The sequence below is a fragment of the Stegodyphus dumicola genome, chromosome 4, assembly GCF_044657685.1.
Source record: "Stegodyphus dumicola isolate Sdum_Otavi_A_Nest chromosome 4, ASM4465768v1".
Lineage (NCBI taxonomy): Eukaryota > Metazoa > Arthropoda > Arachnida > Araneae > Eresidae > Stegodyphus > Stegodyphus dumicola.
Genome location: NC_140771.1, coordinates 7,640,472 through 7,663,255, shown reverse-complemented (window position 1 = coordinate 7,663,255; position 22,784 = coordinate 7,640,472). Strand labels below are relative to the sequence as shown.

The window sequence follows — 22,784 nt, the reverse complement described above, 5'->3', positions numbered from 1 at the left end:
CTTATCTAACTCTTACAAAGACAGCTGATGGATGATCTTAACATCAGTAAAGCCACTCCTCACAAAATTCTTGTGAGATCTTGGACAATGAAAAATTTGTTCTCATTTTGCCCTTCACACTTTTATCACAGTACATAAAGATCAAATTTGGTATGTCAGAATTTGATCTCAAAGGCAGCTTCAAATATTTTGAGTAAAGACTGTATTGGTTATTTATTTACAAGACTGGAAATGTCACAATCAGTTAATTCACAACAAATTTATTCCTGAAGGAAGATGGCGAACTTCATAATTTAGAAAGGCATAATGGGTAAGCTTAAGTTTTTTTGAAGCTATGTAAGAAAAAAAAAAAAAAATCATTTTAAAAGCCATTCATCTTTTGAAAGTAACAAACATTTAAATTTCAATGAAATAAACAAAGTACTGGTGTATATTGCAATGAAAGGAACTTGCATGACAAGAAAATGAAAAATTTTGAAAGATTTTACATGGTTCTTAATCTGTAAAACTGATACAGCTGTAACTAATAGTCAGTTAATTAATAATAATACATAAAAAAAGTCTGGATGTCCAATAATCTTAAAAGGACTTGAATACAACCAATACTGAATATTTTTACTATAAGAATGCAGTAGATCTATGTTACATTTTACCGAGGCATTTAGTATTGATAGAGTCTGATAAATATCAACATTGTGAAAAATAAAATTTTTACTTCATCTTCTATAAAGATTGCAGAAAACATACATCTCACCAGCAGGGTTGGCAACTTTGTTCCACAGTGGAAAACAACACGGAAAAATTAGTGGTTTGGTTTGTGTGATTATGGTAAACACTCAAGAGCTATTTGCCTTCGTGAAGGACTTTCTAACGGAAACTGGCTCGTATATATGTTACAGGTGGAGAAACCCACAAAAACTCCCATGCAGCCTGCCCATTCCCGGGATTCGAACCTCAGATCGAACTACCAGTGTTCAGCGACTTTATTGCTCGGCCACTGGTGAGCATGAAAAATTAGGTGGATGAAGGAGGAAAAAAAACTAATTTTTGAACTTATTTCAGATTTATATTTTAGTCCTATGCAGGCCTGGATCGAATAAGTGCGGGGCTCAATTGGATTCTTTTTTTTGCGGGGATCCTCTATATATTAAATATTCAAATAAAATGCAAATTCAATATATATATATATATAAATCAAATGTCATAGATCATAAGATAGGTAAACTTCTACATACATTAAAAAACACAAATGCACAAAATACAAAAACAATTACATTTTATTGAATATAAATTTACATCACTGAATATGAATATATGAATTTACATATTTCTAAGTATTTGTTCTGTAAATTCTTCTCAAATAGTTAGAAAATCCAATTTCCTTGCTTCTTCACTTTCATTATTTCATTATTTTCAGTCGACATAATTGCTAAAATCTGTCCTGAGTCATTGCTGATCTCAGATAGTTTTTTATTAGTTTTAGTCAGGAAAATGATCTCTCTCCAGAAGCAACGCTTACTAGAATTGTTAAATATATTTGGAGAGCAATAAACAAGCTTGGAAATGCCGTTGTTCTGTCATTTTCCGATAAAAATTTGAACATTTCAAAAAATTCTGATATTTTGAAAAGAGCATTATAAAATTCACCTATTTGGTATTTTACTTCTTTTATACTTTGAATCCAACAAAGAGGCTTCCTCCCTTAAGTTCTTTTACATATTTGAGAAGTACTAACCATCTTTTTGAAGATGCCGAAAACAAAACATATAGGCATTGGAGAATAGCAAAGAAGGCTACAGCTTCAGGGCAAATTTTTGCTACATGTCCCAATACTAGATTATAAATGCAAGAAGCGCAAGGAGTAAATGCCCTTGGATTTTCTTTTAAGAATCTAGCTTGAACACCAGAAGCTTCATCATTTAATACTTAAACCATTGTTATATCCTTGCCCTCTTATCTTATTGATGTCAAGCCCTAAACTTTGCAATTCTTAACACAAAAAATAGATTTTCTCTTGTGCTGCTTTCTACATGTATAAATTTGATAAATTGTTCATATATAGCGATATTTGAGCCTGGTCATGTTCCATCTAAATCATATCTGATGCTAGGAGACATTTGTTCTTGAAGACTGACATCTGGAGTACAAGTGAGAATCACAGCAAAATAGTTTCCATATTTTATTCTATCAATAATTTTATTTTTAATTTGTTGCTATTAAGTTTATTATTTCATTTTGTATTGTTTTGCTTAAGTAACTTTGGTGTATTTGTTTTGTGGCGATTCTTTCTATATGATTCTGCATTACTAGGTCAAATTTTCCAAATCAAGTATTCCTAGAAAATTTCCATCTCGTGCATTGCCTGGGTTTTCAATGGATCCTCTAAGCGCGATATTTTGTTCAGCTAAAAACTGAACTATAGAAAATAATCTTTCAAATATCTTATACAAACAAACTTTTTCTTGGTTCAACAACTTCTGTTGAACATTATCTATTTTTTGCTCAGCAGAAAGTCTTTTTTGAAGCTCTGAACATTTTAACATAGCTACCAAATGAATTTTTGATTTTTCATGTGTGGCTAATGTATTATATATATTTAGTCAGTTGTATGTATTTATTATATAAACATTGTATGCATTTATTATGGCAATACATGTACTTGGTCATTTAGATAAGGTGATTAATCACAAGTTACCACAGCCAGGCAAGTAAACTCGTTTGCCAACTAGGAGTATTCTCATAGACAGCAACAAATGTGTTAACTGAGATTCTTGACCTTTGAGGATTAACATAAATCAGTATGAAAAGCAAGGAATTTAAAAGTAAATTCTATGTTGCATCATAAGCAGATTTTGAATACTGAATGCTAAAAACAACATTGCCCTGAATGAACCAGAAAATAAAGGTATCAAATAAAAAATATGAAAGATCATGGAGTTTTCCAGAACACCGAATTAAAAAGGTTACAATGCGTACTAAAATTAAGCAATACATCTCAAAGAAATACAGTATACTCTCGATTAACTAGGGAAATACAGCAGGCAACATCTGACGTTAACCCAAAATCACATTAAAAAATTTTTTAAATTAGATTTAAAAAAAATTGGCGACAGGATTATATTTAACAGAAAATTAATGTTAAGAATTAAACTCCATTTTTAAATGGTTTTATTACAATAAGTTCAATTGATTACATAAATTAAATCAGACTCCAAAACAGAAAGAACAATGTTTCTGTTTACATTATTCTTGTATTTTGATTGGAGTCAATAGGAAACAGGAGATTAATGGCAGTACACTTAATTAACTTTTTATGGTGTAGTTATGATGGTTATGGCAAAGCACTCAAGGGCTATTTGCATAAGGGAAGGGATGTCTTTATGGAGTACTTTCTAAGGGAAACTAGCTCATATACACGTTACACATGGGAAAAACCATGAAAACACCTATGCAGCCAGGTCATTTGCCAGGATTTCTGAAGCTCAGGCCGAAATACCAGTGTTCACTGAATTTATCACATGTTCACTCGTGGGCATTAATGATTTACCAGTTTATTCTAATGGATAATTTTAAGTACACAGTGAAAAAAAAGGGGGGGGCATATCTCCCGTTCTACTGGACCGATTGACAAAATTCAACTTACGTTTTTATGTCTCGAAAGCGCGACTTAGGATATGTATCCGATTTATATATAGCATTGTTCTACTATAGGTATTTTGACACAAAATCTGACTTTTTCTGAAATAACATATCAATTTTTTTTTTCCATATTTCCATTTTATGACTCAAATTACGTCAAACTACCAAGTTTTGTAAAAATCGCAAGAGTAGTTTTTTTAAAAATTAGCTCCTCAATGTTAATTGAGTCTGGTATATATTTATTAATCTCTCTTTTTTTTTAATTAAACTTATTTGATTCTTCCTTTCACATTTCGAAACTTCAGTTCATTCCAAATAAAATTCACCCATTTTTTACAATTTATTTTTAAAATTTGTATTTAAAAATAATTTTTAGAAATTTTTCAAAAAAAATTGGAGTTATAATCTACAGAATTTTTATTATCATCTTAAAGTAACGTATTTCTAAGCATACCTGCAAAAAATTACAATTTTTTTATTCAAAATTTCCGAAGATATATGTGAATTTATATATTGGTGCATTTTGAAATTTGGCATATTTGTTGTAAGCGATAAAACATCAAATGTGGTCAAATGTGTCACTTTGCTAAAATTATTTGGAAGTAGTAAAGATGCGACTTTTTTTCTGCATAATGCACAATGTAAAAAGGTAGGAACGAGGTGCCTTTTTTCCTGCTCCAATGGAAGGGAAAGTAAAATTGGTTGCCACATAGTAAGAGGTTCGCCAAGTGAGGGCATTCTGGGAGCAAATTGAAAAAAAAAATGTGCCAAGATAAATTTTTGAATTTCTCCATAAATTTTGCACCAAATTTTACAAAATTTAATATCTAGGCATAAACTGAATATTAGAATTCAAATACAGGAAAAAATTGATATGTTATTTCAGAAAAAGTTGGATTTTGTGTTAAAATACCTATATTAGAATAATGCTACATATAAATCTAGTATATATCCTAAGTCGTGCTTTCGAGACATGTAAAACGCAATTTGAATTTTGTCAATTGACCAAGTAGAACGGGAGATATAAAACTCTTTTTTTGGGGGGGGGGGGCGCAGTGTACATATATTCCAGAATATGTATATATTTAAATTACATACTACTGTGGATCAAAACTATTCCTAAAAACTATGACATTATCTGCTATCACTGTCTCCCACGTATTTACCTCACTTCCCCCCTTACCTTTCATGTTTTAAACTTACAGTTTGTGACAGTAATTTTTCTATCAATCAGCAATAAACTTAAAATTTTATTCGTACAATGCCTAGTTAACATACAAGCCAGTTAATCAGGAGCTTTGATGGTAAGTAAAATTATTTTTTCTGAGACGTATTAATAGCTAAAATAAGACACTTACTTGATCTGACAGACACAGAAATTTTGCGACTTGATATGATACCGTCATTTTGCAACTCACAAATATATGGACCAGTATCATTCTTCTGTAGATTTTGAATGGTGATAGCTAACTGGTCCTTTGTTTTATTGATAAGAATACGATCTTTCACACTGGATTGTGTAGGCAGTTTCCAACTCAAGTCAAATCTTAAACAAATATTTAGGCAAATGAAAATTATGAAAATAAAAACTATTTTAAAAGAGACAGAATAGCATCAGAAAGCCAGATCCCTCACACTGCAAATTAAAACATAAGGCTACTAAAATTTATGACATAAAAAAAAAAAAAACTGCTTAATTTGCTCTAAAAACATTTTAAACTGTCAGGATATGAAAAAATATCTTTATACAATAAATAAATTACACACACTCTTAAGAATGCACTATAGAGCAACTATGATAAACTAAAGACTAAAGTAAAAAAAAAAAAAAAAAAATGTTGCATATACAGTCAAAAGTCTTTAATCCGGACTCGTCGGGACTTCGTCGATTCCGGATTATAGATCATCAATTTAAATCTGGTAAGATGGCATGCAGAAATTATAAAATTAAAAATATGAAACTGTAATTTATAAAATAATGAGCAATTATGATCTAAAGGGTATCAAAATTTACAAAAAAAAAAGACGCTTAATATTTATTTGTTTACTTTATTAAATATTAAACATTTCTTTCAACACACGCATGCGTAAAGCATACCTTACGCATAGCCGAAATTAGAAAATTGCAACCAGAAAACTATTTGATTTGTATTCGTGATATTTATAATGATGAGGAATTGGATTTAAATCATATCAAAGACGGAGTACATCGAGATGAAATACTACATTTAGTAAGGCATTATAAGCCGAATAAAATAAAAACATCTGCCCTGAAGATAACGACAGTGCTGACAGATCAACTTCCAGTTCATTGTGCGCCGCAACGTCTCCCCCCCCCCAGCAGAGCAGCGTGAAATTGATAAACAGATTTTGGAACGGTTAGATAAACAAAGGCTATGGCTTTATCCATTTTTTGTAGCAATTCGTTTTTTTTTGTTTGATGGACATCGAAACATACTTTCGTTTTCTAGATCCTTTGGGAGCTCCAGCATCGGAAATTCTATTTGACATAATCGAAAGTTCAAGCTTACTTTTATAAAATTGCTCTTACAGTCTACAAAAAATAATAAGCCGGATCCAATTCGAAGATTAAGGAACAACGCAATCATCAACATTAACTGAAATAGATAATTAGAGCTTATACCGTCCGTTATACATTAAACGCGCACGCGAAAATGTATTCTGCGCTTGCGCAAACGCATATGCGCACGCATAAAACGCCTATGTGTGTGCGTCAAAGCGGCGCATGCGCAGAAAGATTTTAGCTTTGAGATCCGGATTATGGGTGTCCGAATTACGACTTTTGACTGTAGTAAGTCATTGAAATTAAGCAGTAAAGATTAATAAAGAAGAAACAATATTTTCTTACAAATGTTTCTTCTTTATTAGCCCTCGCTGCTCTTGTAAATGAATGCAAAAAGCAAAATGCTTAAAATATAACTAAGCAATAAGCCAGTCATTAAATGTTTGGAAAACAGGAATATGAAAGGACCTAGAAATGCATCCCCCTCCTTTCACAGACTTGAAAAATACACATACATTTATTTAGACTTAATTTTTAACGTGTTTTATTAATTAAACAAAAAATACAGAAAATGTGGATAAATACCAAAATTTGAACAAAAGTGTTTTTTTTTTTTTTTTTTTTTTTTTTTTTTTTTTTTAAGAGATAAATATAAATTGAAAATATATCTTAAACATCAGAACATTGATTAGCAACCTCCCTCACAAAAGATACACACACACACACACACACAAAAAACCCTCATAAAATAAAAACCAAAACAAACAGTTGAAAAAGAACGAGACTGATCCTATATGGAATAGGAAAATACTGTATATAACTTAATTCTTCATGCGTGTAATTTAACGAATTCAGCTCAAATGAGAAGTTGCAAAGAATAAGGCAAAAGTTTAGTGGTAGCTGTGCTATTTCCGTAGCAAAAAGAAAAATGCGAAATAAGAATTATAGAATAATAATTTTTAAATGGAATTAAACAAATTTTGGCAATTGCGAAATTCAAAATTTTAACTAAAGTTAAAAAAGGAAATAACACCACAAAGTTTTTGCTTATTGGACATAAAACAGAGGCTAAAATAATTATGCTCTTTTTTTAATAACACAGATAGCGGTGTGTACAACTGTTAGGCAGCTTGCCATTTTAAATAACTTAGAAGCCTATCGTGGTTGGACTGTTAAATGCACAGTTTAATTAATTTTTTCCTGATTAACATTCACTTAATTTTTAAAACTGCATCTATTAGCTTAAAATGAGGCTTTTTTTCCCTTTTCCATTTCTTGATTCACCAACCCCCTCCTCAACGACGATGTTCTGGGAAATGTAAAATACATTTTATTTATCTATTAATATAATATTTTAAATTATTCTTTTCCAGTTTTCGCGTCTGAAGAGATTACTTTGTTCGAATTTCATTTCTACACTATTTAGGTTTATCCAATAATTTCGGAATTGCCTTTTTTTTTTTTTTTTTTTTTTTTTTTTTTTTAATATGGTTTGGATTTTTATGGGATTTTATTTTTTAAATGCTTTTACTGCTGTCACCTGACACAATGATTATTTACACTTCTACTCCCCCCCAAAAAATATACCATTTCATTTTTCTACTTAACTGAACTAAATATGATATTTGAATTTGCTTTCACTTTGTTTTGATCTTAATTTAATTATTACTAGTGAATTAAAGCAGTTTACAGCAGGTGATTTTGGCTTTAGGTTTTTAAACTTAATTTTCTTATTTTATCGAAGTTTATTATATCCATACATATGCAAAATTTTCATGATATATTTTACTATTACTAAGAAATTATAATTCATGTTTGTTTAACAGAAGCAAAAAGGAATTACACTTCGTTTTAATTTACAAATGAGTTTTATCATAAGTGTTTCAGGTATGAGTACTTATTTTCTCCTACATTTTATAAAATATAAAAACTTATAAATTTAAAAAAAAAAAAAAAAAAAAAAGACGAAGAAGAAGGAAAGAAAGAAAACTGTTGGGGTCTGATTGATTTTGGATTAGGAATAAACATATATAGCACTTTTGAATGTGGGCATTTTAGAGATTAAGAATAAATATATAGAGCATTTTCGCATGGGTACATAACATATACAGTACAGTCAAATACCGAAAATCCACCAACTCCTGAAATCCGCGTTGCCTCTCAAAATATAAACATTCAGTTTATAGGTTCAGGAAACTGCAACATTGAGTACGGAATATCGAAGAAAAAATACTTACCGAATAATGACGTCATAATTACAGAATAATAATGAGTCATAACGGAAATAGCAGATTATTGACATCATGTGTGTGTGTGTGTGTGTGATTATGGCAAAGCCTCGAGGGCTATCTGCCTAAGGGGAGGGATGCCTTCGTGGAGGTCTTTCTAAGGGAAACTGGCTCATATACACGTTACACATGGGGAAAACCACGAAAACACCCATGCAGCCAGCCCGTTCGCGGGATTCGAACCTCGGACCAAACTACCAGTGTTCAGCGACTTTACCGCTTGGCCGCTGGTGGGCCCTATTGACATCATGATAAAAGTGTTTTCTTCTCTAATCTGCATCGAGGTGAGAAAGCAGACGATTCACTCAACTCTTCTTTCAAGTTCACGATTCACGTTGTATTTTCTGAGCTTTGTTATTTCACAAGATTATTTAGTACTGCCTTTTTTTAAAAAAAAATTTGGATATATTGTGGATAAATTAAGAATATTTTTAATTTCAGCCCTTTTTAATACAATTACAGATTAGAAACGCACTCATGATTTTACTGCTTGCAACGTTGGAAAACGTACACACGTTGCATTGACAGTAATGCAAAAAGTGAAAATTCTGCAAAAGATGGAGACAGGTGCTACTCCTCGGTTTATAGCATAATCGTATGGTATTGCGATACGACTGTGTATGATATACAGAAAAATAAAGAAAAGCTGTTGAAATTTTACAGCAACAGTGATTCTAACACCGGATATCTTTGCATGAGGCAAAATCAGCAAACCTCGATGCTGTGTACATATTATACAATGAATAATATAATCAATTTATATACGTAATAATAATTTAACGCATATAATAAATTATTGCAATAATGTATATAATAATTTAATTAAATGTATCTGATACACAATTTTTATTTTGCACTTTGAGTCTGAATATTATGATTTGTTTTTTCTGTCCTGAAATCTGCACAACCTCTGTTCCTAAGCTTTGTGGATTTCTGGAATTCATGTACCAATATATATTTATTCTTTTTGAAAAAACATGCACAATATAGCAAAATTCTAATTTTATACCATTACAAATAATGCATAAAATATTATATATTAAAAAACACTATATAATATTTAAAACTAAATAATAATAATATAGATAATACTTTACTCTTTATCTTGCCACAACTTTGTTTTAACTTTGCAGGTTAAGTTTAGATCAGCACCTTCTTCCAAAACTATGCGTGTGCCATATGGTGAAATATATATGGAATGGGGATCTAAGATGGAAAAATAAAAATATTTAAAATGCCTGATACTGAGTTGAATAAAATAATAATGCACTTAATGTTCTGGCATCTATAAGTTTTAAATGCTTAGTAATAACTAAGTTTTTAGAACAATTTGATAATTTTTTTTAATGCAAGGGATAGACAAATTTATCTGTATTTTAATCGTAGTTTTTAGAACACCTTCAGGTAGTCAGCTGCCTACATAAACTATACTTACAGCCTGATATTTTTCATATCTTCTGCTTTTGTAAATCAAAACTCTGAGAAATATATTTACTGCTCAGTAGAATAGATTCTTGATACAGTATTAAATTATTATTGCTTGATTATTTGTAGTCAAAGAAAACACTTAAAAGTTCTAAGCCAGTATCAAAGATAACATGCATAAAGAAAATGTAGGTTCTTTCCGACTATCTGCATGCCCAAAAAGTATTTGCAAGACAATGCATTATATCCAAAAAATAGCTATGTGGCAACCCAAGTATGCAAGGATGCGCAGCCCTCCAAATTTGATGGTAATTTTTCTGTTTAATGTTTTTTACACTGATTACAATTTTTCCCCCTCTGATGAACTATCAAGAGACTGTGAAGTTTTTTGTCTGATGGGGGGGGGGGAGAAGCATTTCTTCAGAACACTTTGTCCAACAGTACAAAATGGAAAAAATCTTCATACTTTTAAGCAATCAAATTTTATGGAAATGCAAAAAACGCAAACAAAGTATTAATGGAAGTGAAAAATTATAAGCAAAGTGTCAGAATGCAGTGCCGAATTTGAGCAATTCTCTGGTGTTAAGCACATATTGAGTCCAAGAAAAAAAAAAAAAAAAAAAAAAAAAAACAGTAGGCATAGTGTCAAATAGGTGCAATTTTCAGATTTATTTTTAAGCAAAAACAAATCCTTATGTACATCAGGAGAGCAACACACACAAAAATTACATCACAATTTCTTGAAAAAGGTATGATCTTTTATGGAATGGAAAGTACAGCTATTTTGGAAGTGTTCATTACCTTTAAGGTAATCAGAATTTATTTACGTTCATTGCGCATGAATGTTCTGTATTTACCAAAGTATACATTATCTAAACTGTCATCTGAATATTGCCTCTATATTTTACATTGTCATTTTTGCTATTGTTATAATTACTAAGAGTTATTAATAAGAAATGCAATTTTTTTTTTCATACTAATGCAGCATAATTGTACACGAGCTTATAGATATCAACTTCATTTTCAATCTTTAAATTCATTATTATAGTTTTGTCTGTCCTCTGATTGGCTTAGAACAGGGGTTCTTAACTCCGTGCTCGCAAAGCTATTTTTGTGCGCCCACAACTGTCCACTATATACTATATTAGTATCAACCGTGGTGAACCCGCGGCCCAAAAATCGCATTAAATGCAGCTATTTTGAAATTTTTGTTATCTTTTTAATGTAGGGTATTGTTTATGATGCTTATGATTGCAATAAAATAAAGAAATATTAAGAATGGAATAAGGTTAAGGGCCCCTGCTTAGAATTTAAAAACTTCCCCATGTGTGAAGCCACTATGCTTTCACATCATTTCTAAATTCTAAAAGTTGTATTTGATAATGATCACTCATAATACTCTCAGAATAAGAAGAGCTCAAAGTTTTCTGTATATTAACAGAGCTTCTTTTTTTTAAAAAAAAAGTATTAAAAATATTTGATTTATCAAGAAATGATACAAATATTTGATTTATTGATAATATCATTCTTCCATGAAAGATGCAATTCACTTCACATTTGAATATGTGAAAATGGCCATTAAATAAGACTACACATCAATGAAAGGATTTGGAGGTGCAATGTGAAAAGTTAATAAATGAAGGTAAAGTGCACATTTTGACATCTGGTTCAATGGTTTGTGGGTACTGTTTATAACAGTGCAGTGATTTATTTACTGTTGGACAGAGGATCTAAAAAGGATTAAGTGACTAAAGAGGCAACTCAGTCTTTAAAGAAAATAAATCTGTCGACTGCAGAAACAATTTTATAAAAGAGGCAGGTTTTCTACATCTAATCTGACAACCAAATAAGCAAATAGGCGGCCCTGAAATAATAGTAGCTTTAATAAAAGAAAATCTCTTTGCACGGGAAAGGGAAACAAAGCTGGCAGGTTCTTCCAAAACTAATACTGGATATCTGGTAGCTTATGCCAAGAAACTGGCAAATTCTTTTTTGCTCAGGTTCCAAACAGAGAGATAACCATACTCATGGGAAAAAAATCGTCGACCATATACAAAAGTTGATTTATTGAAACTATTGACAAGCTATAAAAGATAAGAAAATGGGAAAGGGGGTTAGAGACGCTTGACAGTAAACCATAAATTTAATTTTGTTGATCCAACAACAACAGCTCATATAAGAAATGTTGAAAAAACTCTGCCACGCTACTAAGCAGTGGAATAAAAATTAATGAGCTCCATTAAGTGGCGGAACAAAAATTACTAAGTTCCATTGAGTGGTGGAATAAAAATCAATGGTAGTTTAAATAAAAAAGGGGGGGGCTAAAAATTTTGGAGATTCTGGATAATTCTTAACTTTTTTGAGGCAACACTGATGCAAACTTCACAGCTTCTCATATACTTCAATTTTTATGTCATTATTTATAGTTTTCAAGTACAGTCACTGATATAATGCTTGAATCTACACCTAAATAATTGACTGTAAAAGAAAAATAGAGACATTGCCTTTCAATAATTGAATGTTAGTCCACACACATTTTTGCAGAAATATTATTTTCTAGTTTATAAATCTGAAAACCTTTTTGTGTTTTTCAATACCAAAACTAACTTTTAAACTTATAGTGGCCTAGTTATTGCATGAGAAATAATTATTTTTTATTTCATATATTTGTTCATGTGTTTAATTATTTTATAAAATTAACTTTAATATTTTGTTAATATTCATATTTATATTTCTTTTATGCTGAATGGCAACTAGTTCTAGTTCTGATTCGTGATTGCTAGGTTTTGGTTTCAAATAGTGTCGTATTTCGATAGCTGGAAAATAAAATGCAATAAACTTAGCTATTTGTTTACAATTCATGCTGTTCCTAATCATAAATTAATTTTGAACATTAGTAGCCAAGGCTACAAACTCATTAGACATCACATTCTTATTTTGCACCAATATTCTTAAATAATTTATTTGTTGTGAAACTAGTCTGAAGTTTTTCATACTTTAAAATACATAGCCTAAAATGAGCAGATGCACATATTTATAATAAACCATACTCTCACTTTGTCTAAAAATATTTTAAAAGAATTATTTTAAGAAATAATCAAAATTTACTATTCAAACAATTTGCAGTAAATCTGAAAATATTTTATGTAACTAGCAATGGAAAAGCAATTACTTTGGAAAGAAATGAAATATTCATGCAATCAACTATTATCTTGGGAATTGGACTTTAAATACAAATTTTTAGAAATGCATTAGCCCTTAGAAAGCCATGGCCGCCATGCTCTGATATCTACTTTAGAGACCAAAAGGCTTTGAATTTTGATAATTTTGAATTTTACAAATTAATTTTACATATAACATTAACTATTATAGCATTTTAATTAAATAATAACTACTTACCAGCAGCTACGTAGCTCAGAAACATGATTATTGGGAATAAGAATTCCATACTATGTATTAAACATAAGCTCTGATAAGAAGTTTACATGAATCTTGTGTAGAAACTTTGCAAATCTTGAGCAGAAACACTTTGCGTTCATTCAAAACAGCATTACAAACCCTCAAGTCTAGAAATTTGAGGATGAATAAATTGTCTGAAAATAAAGATATGGAAAAATAATAAATTTTCAATTAAAAAAAAAGGGGATTCACAGTTTTAAGAGCATTTTTCACCTTTCACATTCTGAATGGAATGCTTTCTTCTCATCAAACAAAATTCACTTAGACACTGAATAAAATACTTTATAAAAATATTCAGGAATGTATCTTCCAGCCAAAGCCAAACATTTCATTATGTACCAGTATAAAAAGAAGCGCACACTAAACAAAAAAGGCTTTCGCTTCTGGAGAACCATTGTCTTGTGGAAATGAGTTCCCAATGAGATGCAATTTGATGGTAGTGTTAAAGCTGTTTCTTTAATTAACCTTTTAACTGTCATGCCCGAGATACTGGTGTTGGAAAATGTCACGCCCGAGTATTTCTCGGGGTAATTTTTTTTTTTTTTTGAGTGCATCGTATTGTCATACCCGAATATATATCGGGAGATGTTTATTTCGGCTACATTTGGTTTTTCCAATAAAAAAATTTGACAATTTGTGTACCCAAATCATCAAAATAACTTGACAGTTAAAGGGTTAAGTGTTAATCAGTGTTTCTTAAACTATTTGGGGTTGCGAACCCTGAAATTCTGGAGTCGCGAAAATTCCATTCGATAGTTGAATTGAAAGAAACTCCATTCTTAAGACTTTTATAGAAATTACATTAATTGACATTAATGAGATCAGACTATAAAGACATTACATTAATTGATCGATTCAAAAAGCAGAAAAGTTACATAACTTCAAAACTCTTAGGCAGGATTTCAAAGAAAAAAAAAAAAAATTTCAATACTATGAGATATTTTCAGGTTGTGAGACACAACAAACCCAGAACGTGGGAGAAGAAAGGGGAAAATCAATAATCTCCTAAGAAATTATTTATCAACCTACATAAACTAAATGATCAGGACAAGTTGAAAGAATCTAAGGAGTGGAAACCACCCAGATGTTTCGAGTATGGATCGTATTCACATTTGTGATGCTCAGGAGAACTTAAGAATTGCTATGTGCACGAGAGCTAGAGCTTGGCAATTTCTGAAAATTTGGTGATTTCTACTAAGGTAGTTGGGCTAATATTTAAGTATAGATTTTGGTAAAATCCTAGTGTACAGTCCAGCCTTGGCGCGATTTTGAAAATTATCGCCAACACCAAAATGACCCGTTTAACTACTCATTGTACAGTCAAAAGGCGTTAATTTGGACCCCCATAATGCGGAATGATCTATAATCCGGACCTCAAAGCTACAAACTTTCTGCTCATGCGTCGCCTTGACGCATGCGCGTAAGACCTTTACGGCTGCGAATATGTGTGTGCGTATGCGCATAATACGTTTATGCATGTGCATTTAATATATAACGGACCGTATAAGCTAAGCTAAAATTATCTAATTCAGTTAATGTTGCAGATTGCGTTGTTCCTTAATCTTCGAATTGGATCCAGCTTATTTTTTGCAGACTGTTAGAGCAATTTTTTAAAAGTAAGCTTGAACTTTCGATTATGTCAAATAGAATTTCCGATATATATTTACTAATATGTAAAAGATCTACAAAGCGAAAGTATGTTTCGAAGACCATTAAACAAAAAGTGGAATTGCTGCAAAAAATGGATATCCTTTTTTTTTTCAACCATTCCAAATCTGTTTATCAATTTCATGCTGCTCTGCAGCCGGGGGGTGATGCCGTGGCACGCAATGAATTGGAATTTGATTTGTCAGCACTATCCTTATCTTCAGGGCAGATGTTTTTATTTTATTTGGCTTATAATTCCTTACTAAATGTAGTATTTCATCTTGATGTACTCCGTCTTTGATATGATTTAAATCAAATTCCTCGCCATTATAATTTGCTTCCGATAGTGAAGAAATTGACACAAGTTATTGAAAACGAAAAAATTTTGATTGACAAATTAGTCGGTATTCTCGATACAGCAATTACAGGACTTGAACAGCGAAACTTTGTAACTGAACAAGAAATTATGTCTGTTTATAGAATTAAAGAGAAAGTATTATCACTTAAAACGAAGCAATGTAAACAACTTACATTGAAAGAAATGTTTACTAAAGTAAACAAATAAATATTAAGCTTTTTTTTTTTTGTAAATTTTGATACCCTTTAGATCATAATTGTTCTTTATTTCATACACTACGGTTTCATATTTTTAATTTTATAATTTCTGCATGCCATGTTACCAGATTTAAACTGATGATCTATAATCCGGAATCGCCAAAGTCCCGATGAGTTCGGATTAACGACTTTTGACCGTATATGTCCCGTTTACTGCTCATCGTGAAGTCGCCAAAAGTAGCCAAATCTCTTGTGCATCGGATACTACGATTAAACCCAGATTTTTTGAGTATATACTCATTAGCAATATCATCATAAATAGGTTTGGGCAGCAAAATTCCAAAAGTCACTAAGTAGTACTTTAAACACTATTCTTTCTGAAAGATTTCACTTGTCAACAAATAATGTAATCAGTTTAAACGGATAAAAAGTTACAAGCCTTCAAAATTATACACATATTAAAAAATTCAAGGAACGCATCTTGAACTGATGGATATGTACATTTTGGAAGGTTTAATATATGATTTACAACATACATAGATTTAAACAAGATAGCTACCAAATTATATTAAGTGCTGTAATACATATTGATATTTAAAGAATGTGTGGCTAAATATATGTAAAATATACTGAAAATAAATACATCTCATTCTCTTTCCTTTTACATATTTATAAAGTGTGAACAAGTATCAGTATTATTTGGCATAAGAAGTCTTTCCTTTTACATAAAGTGTGCACAAGCATCGGTGTTATTTGGTATAAAAACAATAGTTACAAGACTAGCAATCTAGCACTTACAGGAATACATTAATAGCAAAGTACTCAAAACCCTTTATAGTAAATTTGTTGCAAAATTTAATTATTTCAATACAATCTAGGATTTATTTACTTATTATATTATGCATATGATGACATTATATTTCACAATTTGGTACCTTTCCTTACTCAAAATACAATAATGTAATATATAACAAAAAGAAAAAAAAAAAAAAAAAAAAGAGAACTGAACATGAACTGACTGATATTTTTATTCTGGGAAGATTTTATATATATAATAAAAACAAGTTTTAGAAGTACTGATGTAGGAACACTGAGACATAGAAACACAGAAATTCTGATGATGAAGTACGCATATAGCTTAAAACCTAGATCAATACCGAGGAGGAAGAAGTTGAGATGGAAAAATTCCAATTTATTGATATTGACATTTGTGGCCCCACAATTCCTTTGGCACTCCAATCATGCCTATTTCTAAAACATTTACATTTTTGATACTATTGCAATAGGAAGAAAAGTATAGCGAAAGACTGTCCAAGCACCGCACCACAGAAGGCAGAAGGAAGGTGCACATTTACCCAATTGGCAGTCTGCTATGAGAAAGGTTTCAGTTCTCAAGAGCTTAAGTTACCAAATTAACTACATAACAGCGTTATGCAAGCTCTGTGGCATAGATTTATCTAGAAATAGTGCAGTCTAGGTATGTTGAATGTTGTTGTTATTTTTAGAATACAGAGACGAAATACCCGAGGAATTAAGAGACTATTACTAAACTAGACTAATTCATAAATTATTAAGCAGATTTATGTATTTTTTATCACTAGGTGATTTTCTTGTTAGGAAATCTAATATTCCTAATAAAAAATACGATATACTCGCATTTTGCTAGATATGATACTTAGAGCATACTGAAAATAGCACTTTTCAGAATCCAGAAACTTATGCATACAAGGTTGTTCAATAAGTTCACGGAGCGCCATCTATTCATCAATATTAGACCTAAAACTTCAACGCCATTTTCCTATTTGTTTCTTCTTAGGAACATGTCAAAAGTTTCATTTCGATCTGTTAATTTATTCATTGTTTAACCGCCCTTTATATCTAACGTGTTGTGCCTTTTTTCAGGTATGGATAAAATTGAGCAACATGCAGTTATCAAATTCTTTGTAAAGAAAGGTTTAAAAGCAATGGAAATTCATACCGAAATGGTGAATGTGTTGGGTGAATCTGCTACTTCGAAAACAATGGCTTGCAAGTGGGCTAGTTTATTCAAAAGTGGTTGTACTAGCCTTGAAGACGATACGCGAGAGGGACGTCCAAAAATTGCATCAACACCGGAAATAATCGAAAAAATACAAGATATGGTATTGGAAGACCGGCGATTGACTGAAAGAGATTTAACAGAGGCTTTAAGCATTTCATTGGGCACAGTGAGCAATATTTTGAATGTTAATTTGGGTTTCAAAAAACTCTGTGTAAAATGGGTGCCGCATTCTCTAACGATGGAGCAAAAACACATTCGGATGAGACTTTTGCAACATTTGGAGCGTTTTAAGAAGAATAAAAGTGGCTTTATCCATCTATTTATCACAATGGATGAGGCTTGGGTCTACCATCATGATCCTGAATCAAAACAGGAGGCTAAGGAGTGGTGTGAACCCGGCTCTTCGGCGCCGAAGCAAGTTCGTGTGCAAAAATCAGCCAAGAAGGTGTTAGCATCAGTTTTTTGGGATGCGAAAGGAATTTTGTTTATAGATTACCTTCAAACTTGCAAAACAATTAATTCGGATTATTATTGTAACCTTTTGAATCAATTAGATGAAAAAATTCGTGAAAAAAGACCCGGATTACAGAAGAAGAAAATCATTTTCCACCAAGATAACACACCTGCGCACACAGCTCAAAAAAAACATTGCTAAAATAACTGAATTGAAGTACGAATTGTTGCAACATCCAGCCTTTTCGCCAGATTTAGCTCTCTCCGACTTCTGGCTCTTTCCACATCTCAAACAATATCTCCGTGGAAAACGATTTTCTTCAAACGAAGAGGTAATAGCTGCCGTGGAGGGATATTTTGCAGAGCCGCCGAAAAACCACTACAGTCAAGGGATCCATAAATTAGAAGGCCGTTGGAATAAGTGTATTGAAGTTGAGGAAAACTACGTTGAAAGATAAAGTCATTTTTACAAATAAAAATTGGTTTCTTCATTTCTGTTCCGCGAACTTATTGAACAACCTGGTATAAATTAACAAACTCAGAAAGACATGTATTAATGCAACATTTAGTAATAAATTTTTCAATTATGAATACAGTCTGCTTAGGCTGAGGCCAGTCATAGTTCTGTTTCATTTCATCATATAGTTTAACCAAAGTCTGCTTTAATATGCAAAACAAGTATAAGCCAATTTTTTATGAAACCATACAATTTCACTTGGCTTTCCCAGAGAAAATTATTCAGCACATTTGGTTCATTTTAGTTCCAAATACCAATCTACTCCCAGTGTTTATGATACTTGACAGGATTATTTCATTTCATTTTGACTTAGCTAGGTTTTAACATCAGTCATCTAAATATTTTACAGGACACCCCAAAATAATGAACAAAATATTTTAACCTTCAGATATTTTGTCTTCTTACCTTTAGCAAAGTAATTTATGATTCAAACGAAGAAATCCTGCATAAACACAATGAGCAAATATTTCAGAATTCACAAACTCTACAAAGCACTGTAATCCAATGGCGTTTGATCAAATATATCTAATTCAATTTAAATGAAAGATTTGTGGCAGTTTAACTGCAACAGGATTCATGAACTCTATTTACTTTCTAACTCCAACTTTAACTTCTGTATCTTTGTTAAAGAAACTTTATGTATCTAATGGTAACCATACATGGATCTCAGTGGTATAGACTCACAGTGTGCAGATGCTCACATTCTTGTAATTTGTTTTTGTAAAAGATAAAAGCTGCTGTGAAGATGACTAGTGATTTATTTTATTACATGAATTACTGCCTCTTCCAGTATTATAAAATTATAGTTTAACCTAGTACAGTGGTAATCCAACAATAATGATCTGGACGTATCACTTTCATTTTCAGTGATTTTATAAATATCTATTCAAGCTAATGTTATTTGCATCAGGATATATTCTACATAACAACTGTAGAGAATTGTTTTAGAAAAATGATAATTTCAATATTAACTTATTTAGCTGAAAAAATAACAAATTTTATGGTATCTTTTTGGTGTACATTGTTTATAATACGGAATTGTACAAAAGTTCTAGATCCATGTATACTTTGATCTTAGCCAAAAGGCCGAAAAGCGATCTAGATCCATGTACAGTGGAACTTCAAATCACGAACAACCTACTTCACAAATTATTTATTTGGAAACAAACAAATGTCTGGATGACAAATGGTTTTCAAATGCCTTTTTTTTAGGTAGCCTGACTATTATAATTGATATTCATGCATTTTTGGGAACATTTTAATATTTTCCATTCCCTAAGAAAGCCTGGCAGCAAATGACTAACATAGCCTTGAATCTAGCATGGGGGAAATTATGTCCATATTGGGTTGCAAATAGACAGTTTAAAAATTTCGATATTTAAGACTTATGATACTGTGTCTCTAGGCAAATCCAATGAGGTAATCGTGGAGAAATTAGTAAAAGTTCGCAAAAACGAGCTAATATAATAGAAAGCAATAACAAAACGTGATTGTAGGTGGGAAATTATAAAAAAGAAAATGCTAGATCTCTAATCTAGAAAGTCTCTGTTAAACTGGATCAGATGCAATTTTCAAGCAACGTTGTTACTCCGATAAAGCAATACCAAGGTAAAGTATATGCATTTCAATGACAATGCCATGTCTAATTTTAGAAACATTTTAAAAAGTGGGCAACAATAAATCACATACAACCAATTTCAGGTGAAAGAAAGGCACAGTGTGTCTTAAGCAGAGTGTATTGTCACTTCGCAACAAATATATGATTAAAAGAAGATGCCTTCTAAAGACAGTTACACAATATTTTTATGGAACGGCATTTTCCAACTATACAATAACATCTTACTCATTTTAAACTTATGCTATGCATTCTCCTTTATACAGGTACAGTAAAATTAAACCAAATTTTCATCTATTTTATCTGTTTACTATTGCGTTCACGTTTCTTCCACGCAGAGATAATAATAAGGGTCAGTTTATTTTACAACAGCTTCAAAATACTACCGCAATGTTTAAATAAGTAATTAAGTAAGGTCGAGGAACAAATCAATCCATTTTACATTATTTTCTGTGGAAAAAACTGGGTTGATTCGGTTTACGAACGGCCTTACAGAATGAATTAAAATCGTACTGTTAAGCAATATTTCACTTTTCGCAAATACATCGGTAGAACGCAGAAGATATTTCATTGAATACAATGCTCGTGATAATGTAAATAAAGGACCGAGAAAGTTTAGAATTTTTGTTTACGGTTTCCAGATTTGTTTAAAAATCAATTTTCACGACATAACTAAGTCGTAATTCATTATAATACGCTCATCAATTGCAATAATTTATCCATTGTTCAAAATCCGAAGGATTAACACATTTACGTTGCAAAAAATGTGCAATATGCCAGAAGTCGGCAGCATTTTTGTTTTAGGGAAATTTAAGTTCAGAAAACGAAACACACCTTTTCGCAGTGCTAAATTCAATAGAGTTATAAAAAATAAAGGTTTTTTTAAATGTAACAGCTTACAACGGTTTACGAAAATAAAGTACCTTTTACGTCAAAACAATATTCATCACTTTCACAGCACAAACATTAGAAAAATAAACACTACTCTCTTTCGAAATTTCTCCGGAGTGTCTACCCGTCCGATACTGGAAGATTGGTTCAAAGCTGTATGGGCTTTGGGTTGGCTAATATCCACTTCGGTAGTACTAGATATCCGATTAGTTGCGCAGAAACAGGTTTTCGATATCTACGCAATCGTATATATCCTACACGGAGTATAAACTCCGTGATTTCCTATTTAGGGTAATTTTTTTAGAACGTTGCCAGATTGTGATGGTGTCCTGGAGGATGAATTTTCGTTTGGTGTCTACCGCTCCACGGTGTAAGTTGTTTTTACTTAAATGAATAGCATTTTAATGGGAATTAAATATTTCTTAAACAAACTCATTTTCTCTTGATTTTATTGATGTGTAAGTAAGTAAAAATTATTTTTTGAATTTGTAATTATTTAATTAATTTCCAGTGAAAAATTAATTGTTAACTACACGTAATTTCTCTGTATTTTTCGTTATACAAAATTTAAGAAATTATTGCTCTGGAAGAAATTAAATATTATTTTTCTAATGTATATTCTCGATTCAGAGTATGAAATATGATTTACTTGGAGACACAGTATGAATCCTAATTAGGCATTTTCTTTATAAAATTATTTCTTTCTTATCCAATATCAGAAACATTAGTAAATAAGTCACATGATTTGAAAAATACTTTTTTTGCTTGCTTGTATAACTGCACAAAATTGATTTGTGGGTTGCTTATAAGCACAGAAGGGCTATTTTGTCTCGAAATGATTTGTGTATCGCTGATCAGCCCAGTACGTTAGAGCAGAAGAGCTATTTTGGAATGGCAATTGTGCGTCGGTTCTCTAAGAAATGGCATTGTGCGTCGGTTCTCTAAGATGTCCGTTTTATTCAAGGAAGTCACTTTTCACATTGTTGCGACCAAATATTATCGTCCTGTATTACATTTAAAGAAGTAAAATAATGAAGACTCTGCATAAACGTATGGACTCTGCATGAACCTATAGACTATGTATACGGTAATCTACGATAGCATTATGTATGTAACTATGTATGTATATGTAAACAAGAATGATTACACATACGCATACATGTTATTACTACACCACGGTCAAACTGTGTAGCAGGCTCATACAGCTAAATTGTAGCATATCCTTACATTTATATGCTTTGCTGAACAAATGTGCATATTTTTATGTTTATGTCAAATGAGCAGTGGTGCTAAATGTCTCGCTGAACAAATAAAATGTTGCTTAAATTTGAAAATAATTTAGTTATCATTTCAGCTAGCAGTAGTTATTGGAAACCAGCTTTATCATGCTTTTGGTTGAGCACATTCAATCAGACGCACTAAGATTAGAATGTTCCGAATTTGTACTTATCTAGGTAATTTTAATAGAATTATAAGTAAAATTGTTGTATTTCTTTTCCAACACGAAAAATCTAGAGAAGCTAAGCGAAAAAAGTAAAAGTAAAGGGGCAAGTGCATTTAGCATTAAGTAAACGAGTAACTCGGTAATTTTGCTAGATATCGCCAAGCTGATAACGATTTTTGGCGACTTATTTTGTCGCCAAGTGAGGCGAGAATATTTTACCACCAAATGTGGCCAATATTGGGCGACATTTTGTTCCGGTCCCCGAATGAGCGTAATATGTATTGAA

General features: G+C 31.4%; 1 protein-coding gene across 5 annotated transcripts in view; it reads right to left on the bottom strand.

The window, feature by feature from the left end:
* LOC118185446 (uncharacterized) overlaps window positions 1–21,242 on the bottom strand; it is a 46,070-nt gene extending 24,828 nt beyond the window's left edge. For 3 of the 5 annotated variants that reach the window (XM_085814509.1, XM_085814513.1, XM_085814512.1), the window contains exons 1-4: window positions 21,087–21,242; window positions 13,276–13,469; window positions 9,549–9,657; window positions 4,998–5,185 (exon numbers count right to left, since the gene is read on the bottom strand). In XM_085814509.1, coding sequence (XP_085670635.1) covers window positions 4,998–5,185; window positions 9,549–9,657; window positions 13,276–13,324 — 346 coding nt within the window. In that variant the 5' untranslated portion in view covers window positions 13,325–13,469; window positions 21,087–21,242. Of the gene's footprint in view, window positions 1–4,997; window positions 5,186–9,548; window positions 9,658–13,275; window positions 13,470–20,997 lie in introns of all 5 variants that reach the window. The other 2 variants (XM_085814510.1, XM_085814511.1) reach the window with 2 other exon arrangements.
* Window positions 21,243–22,784: the final 1,542 nt, after the last annotated feature.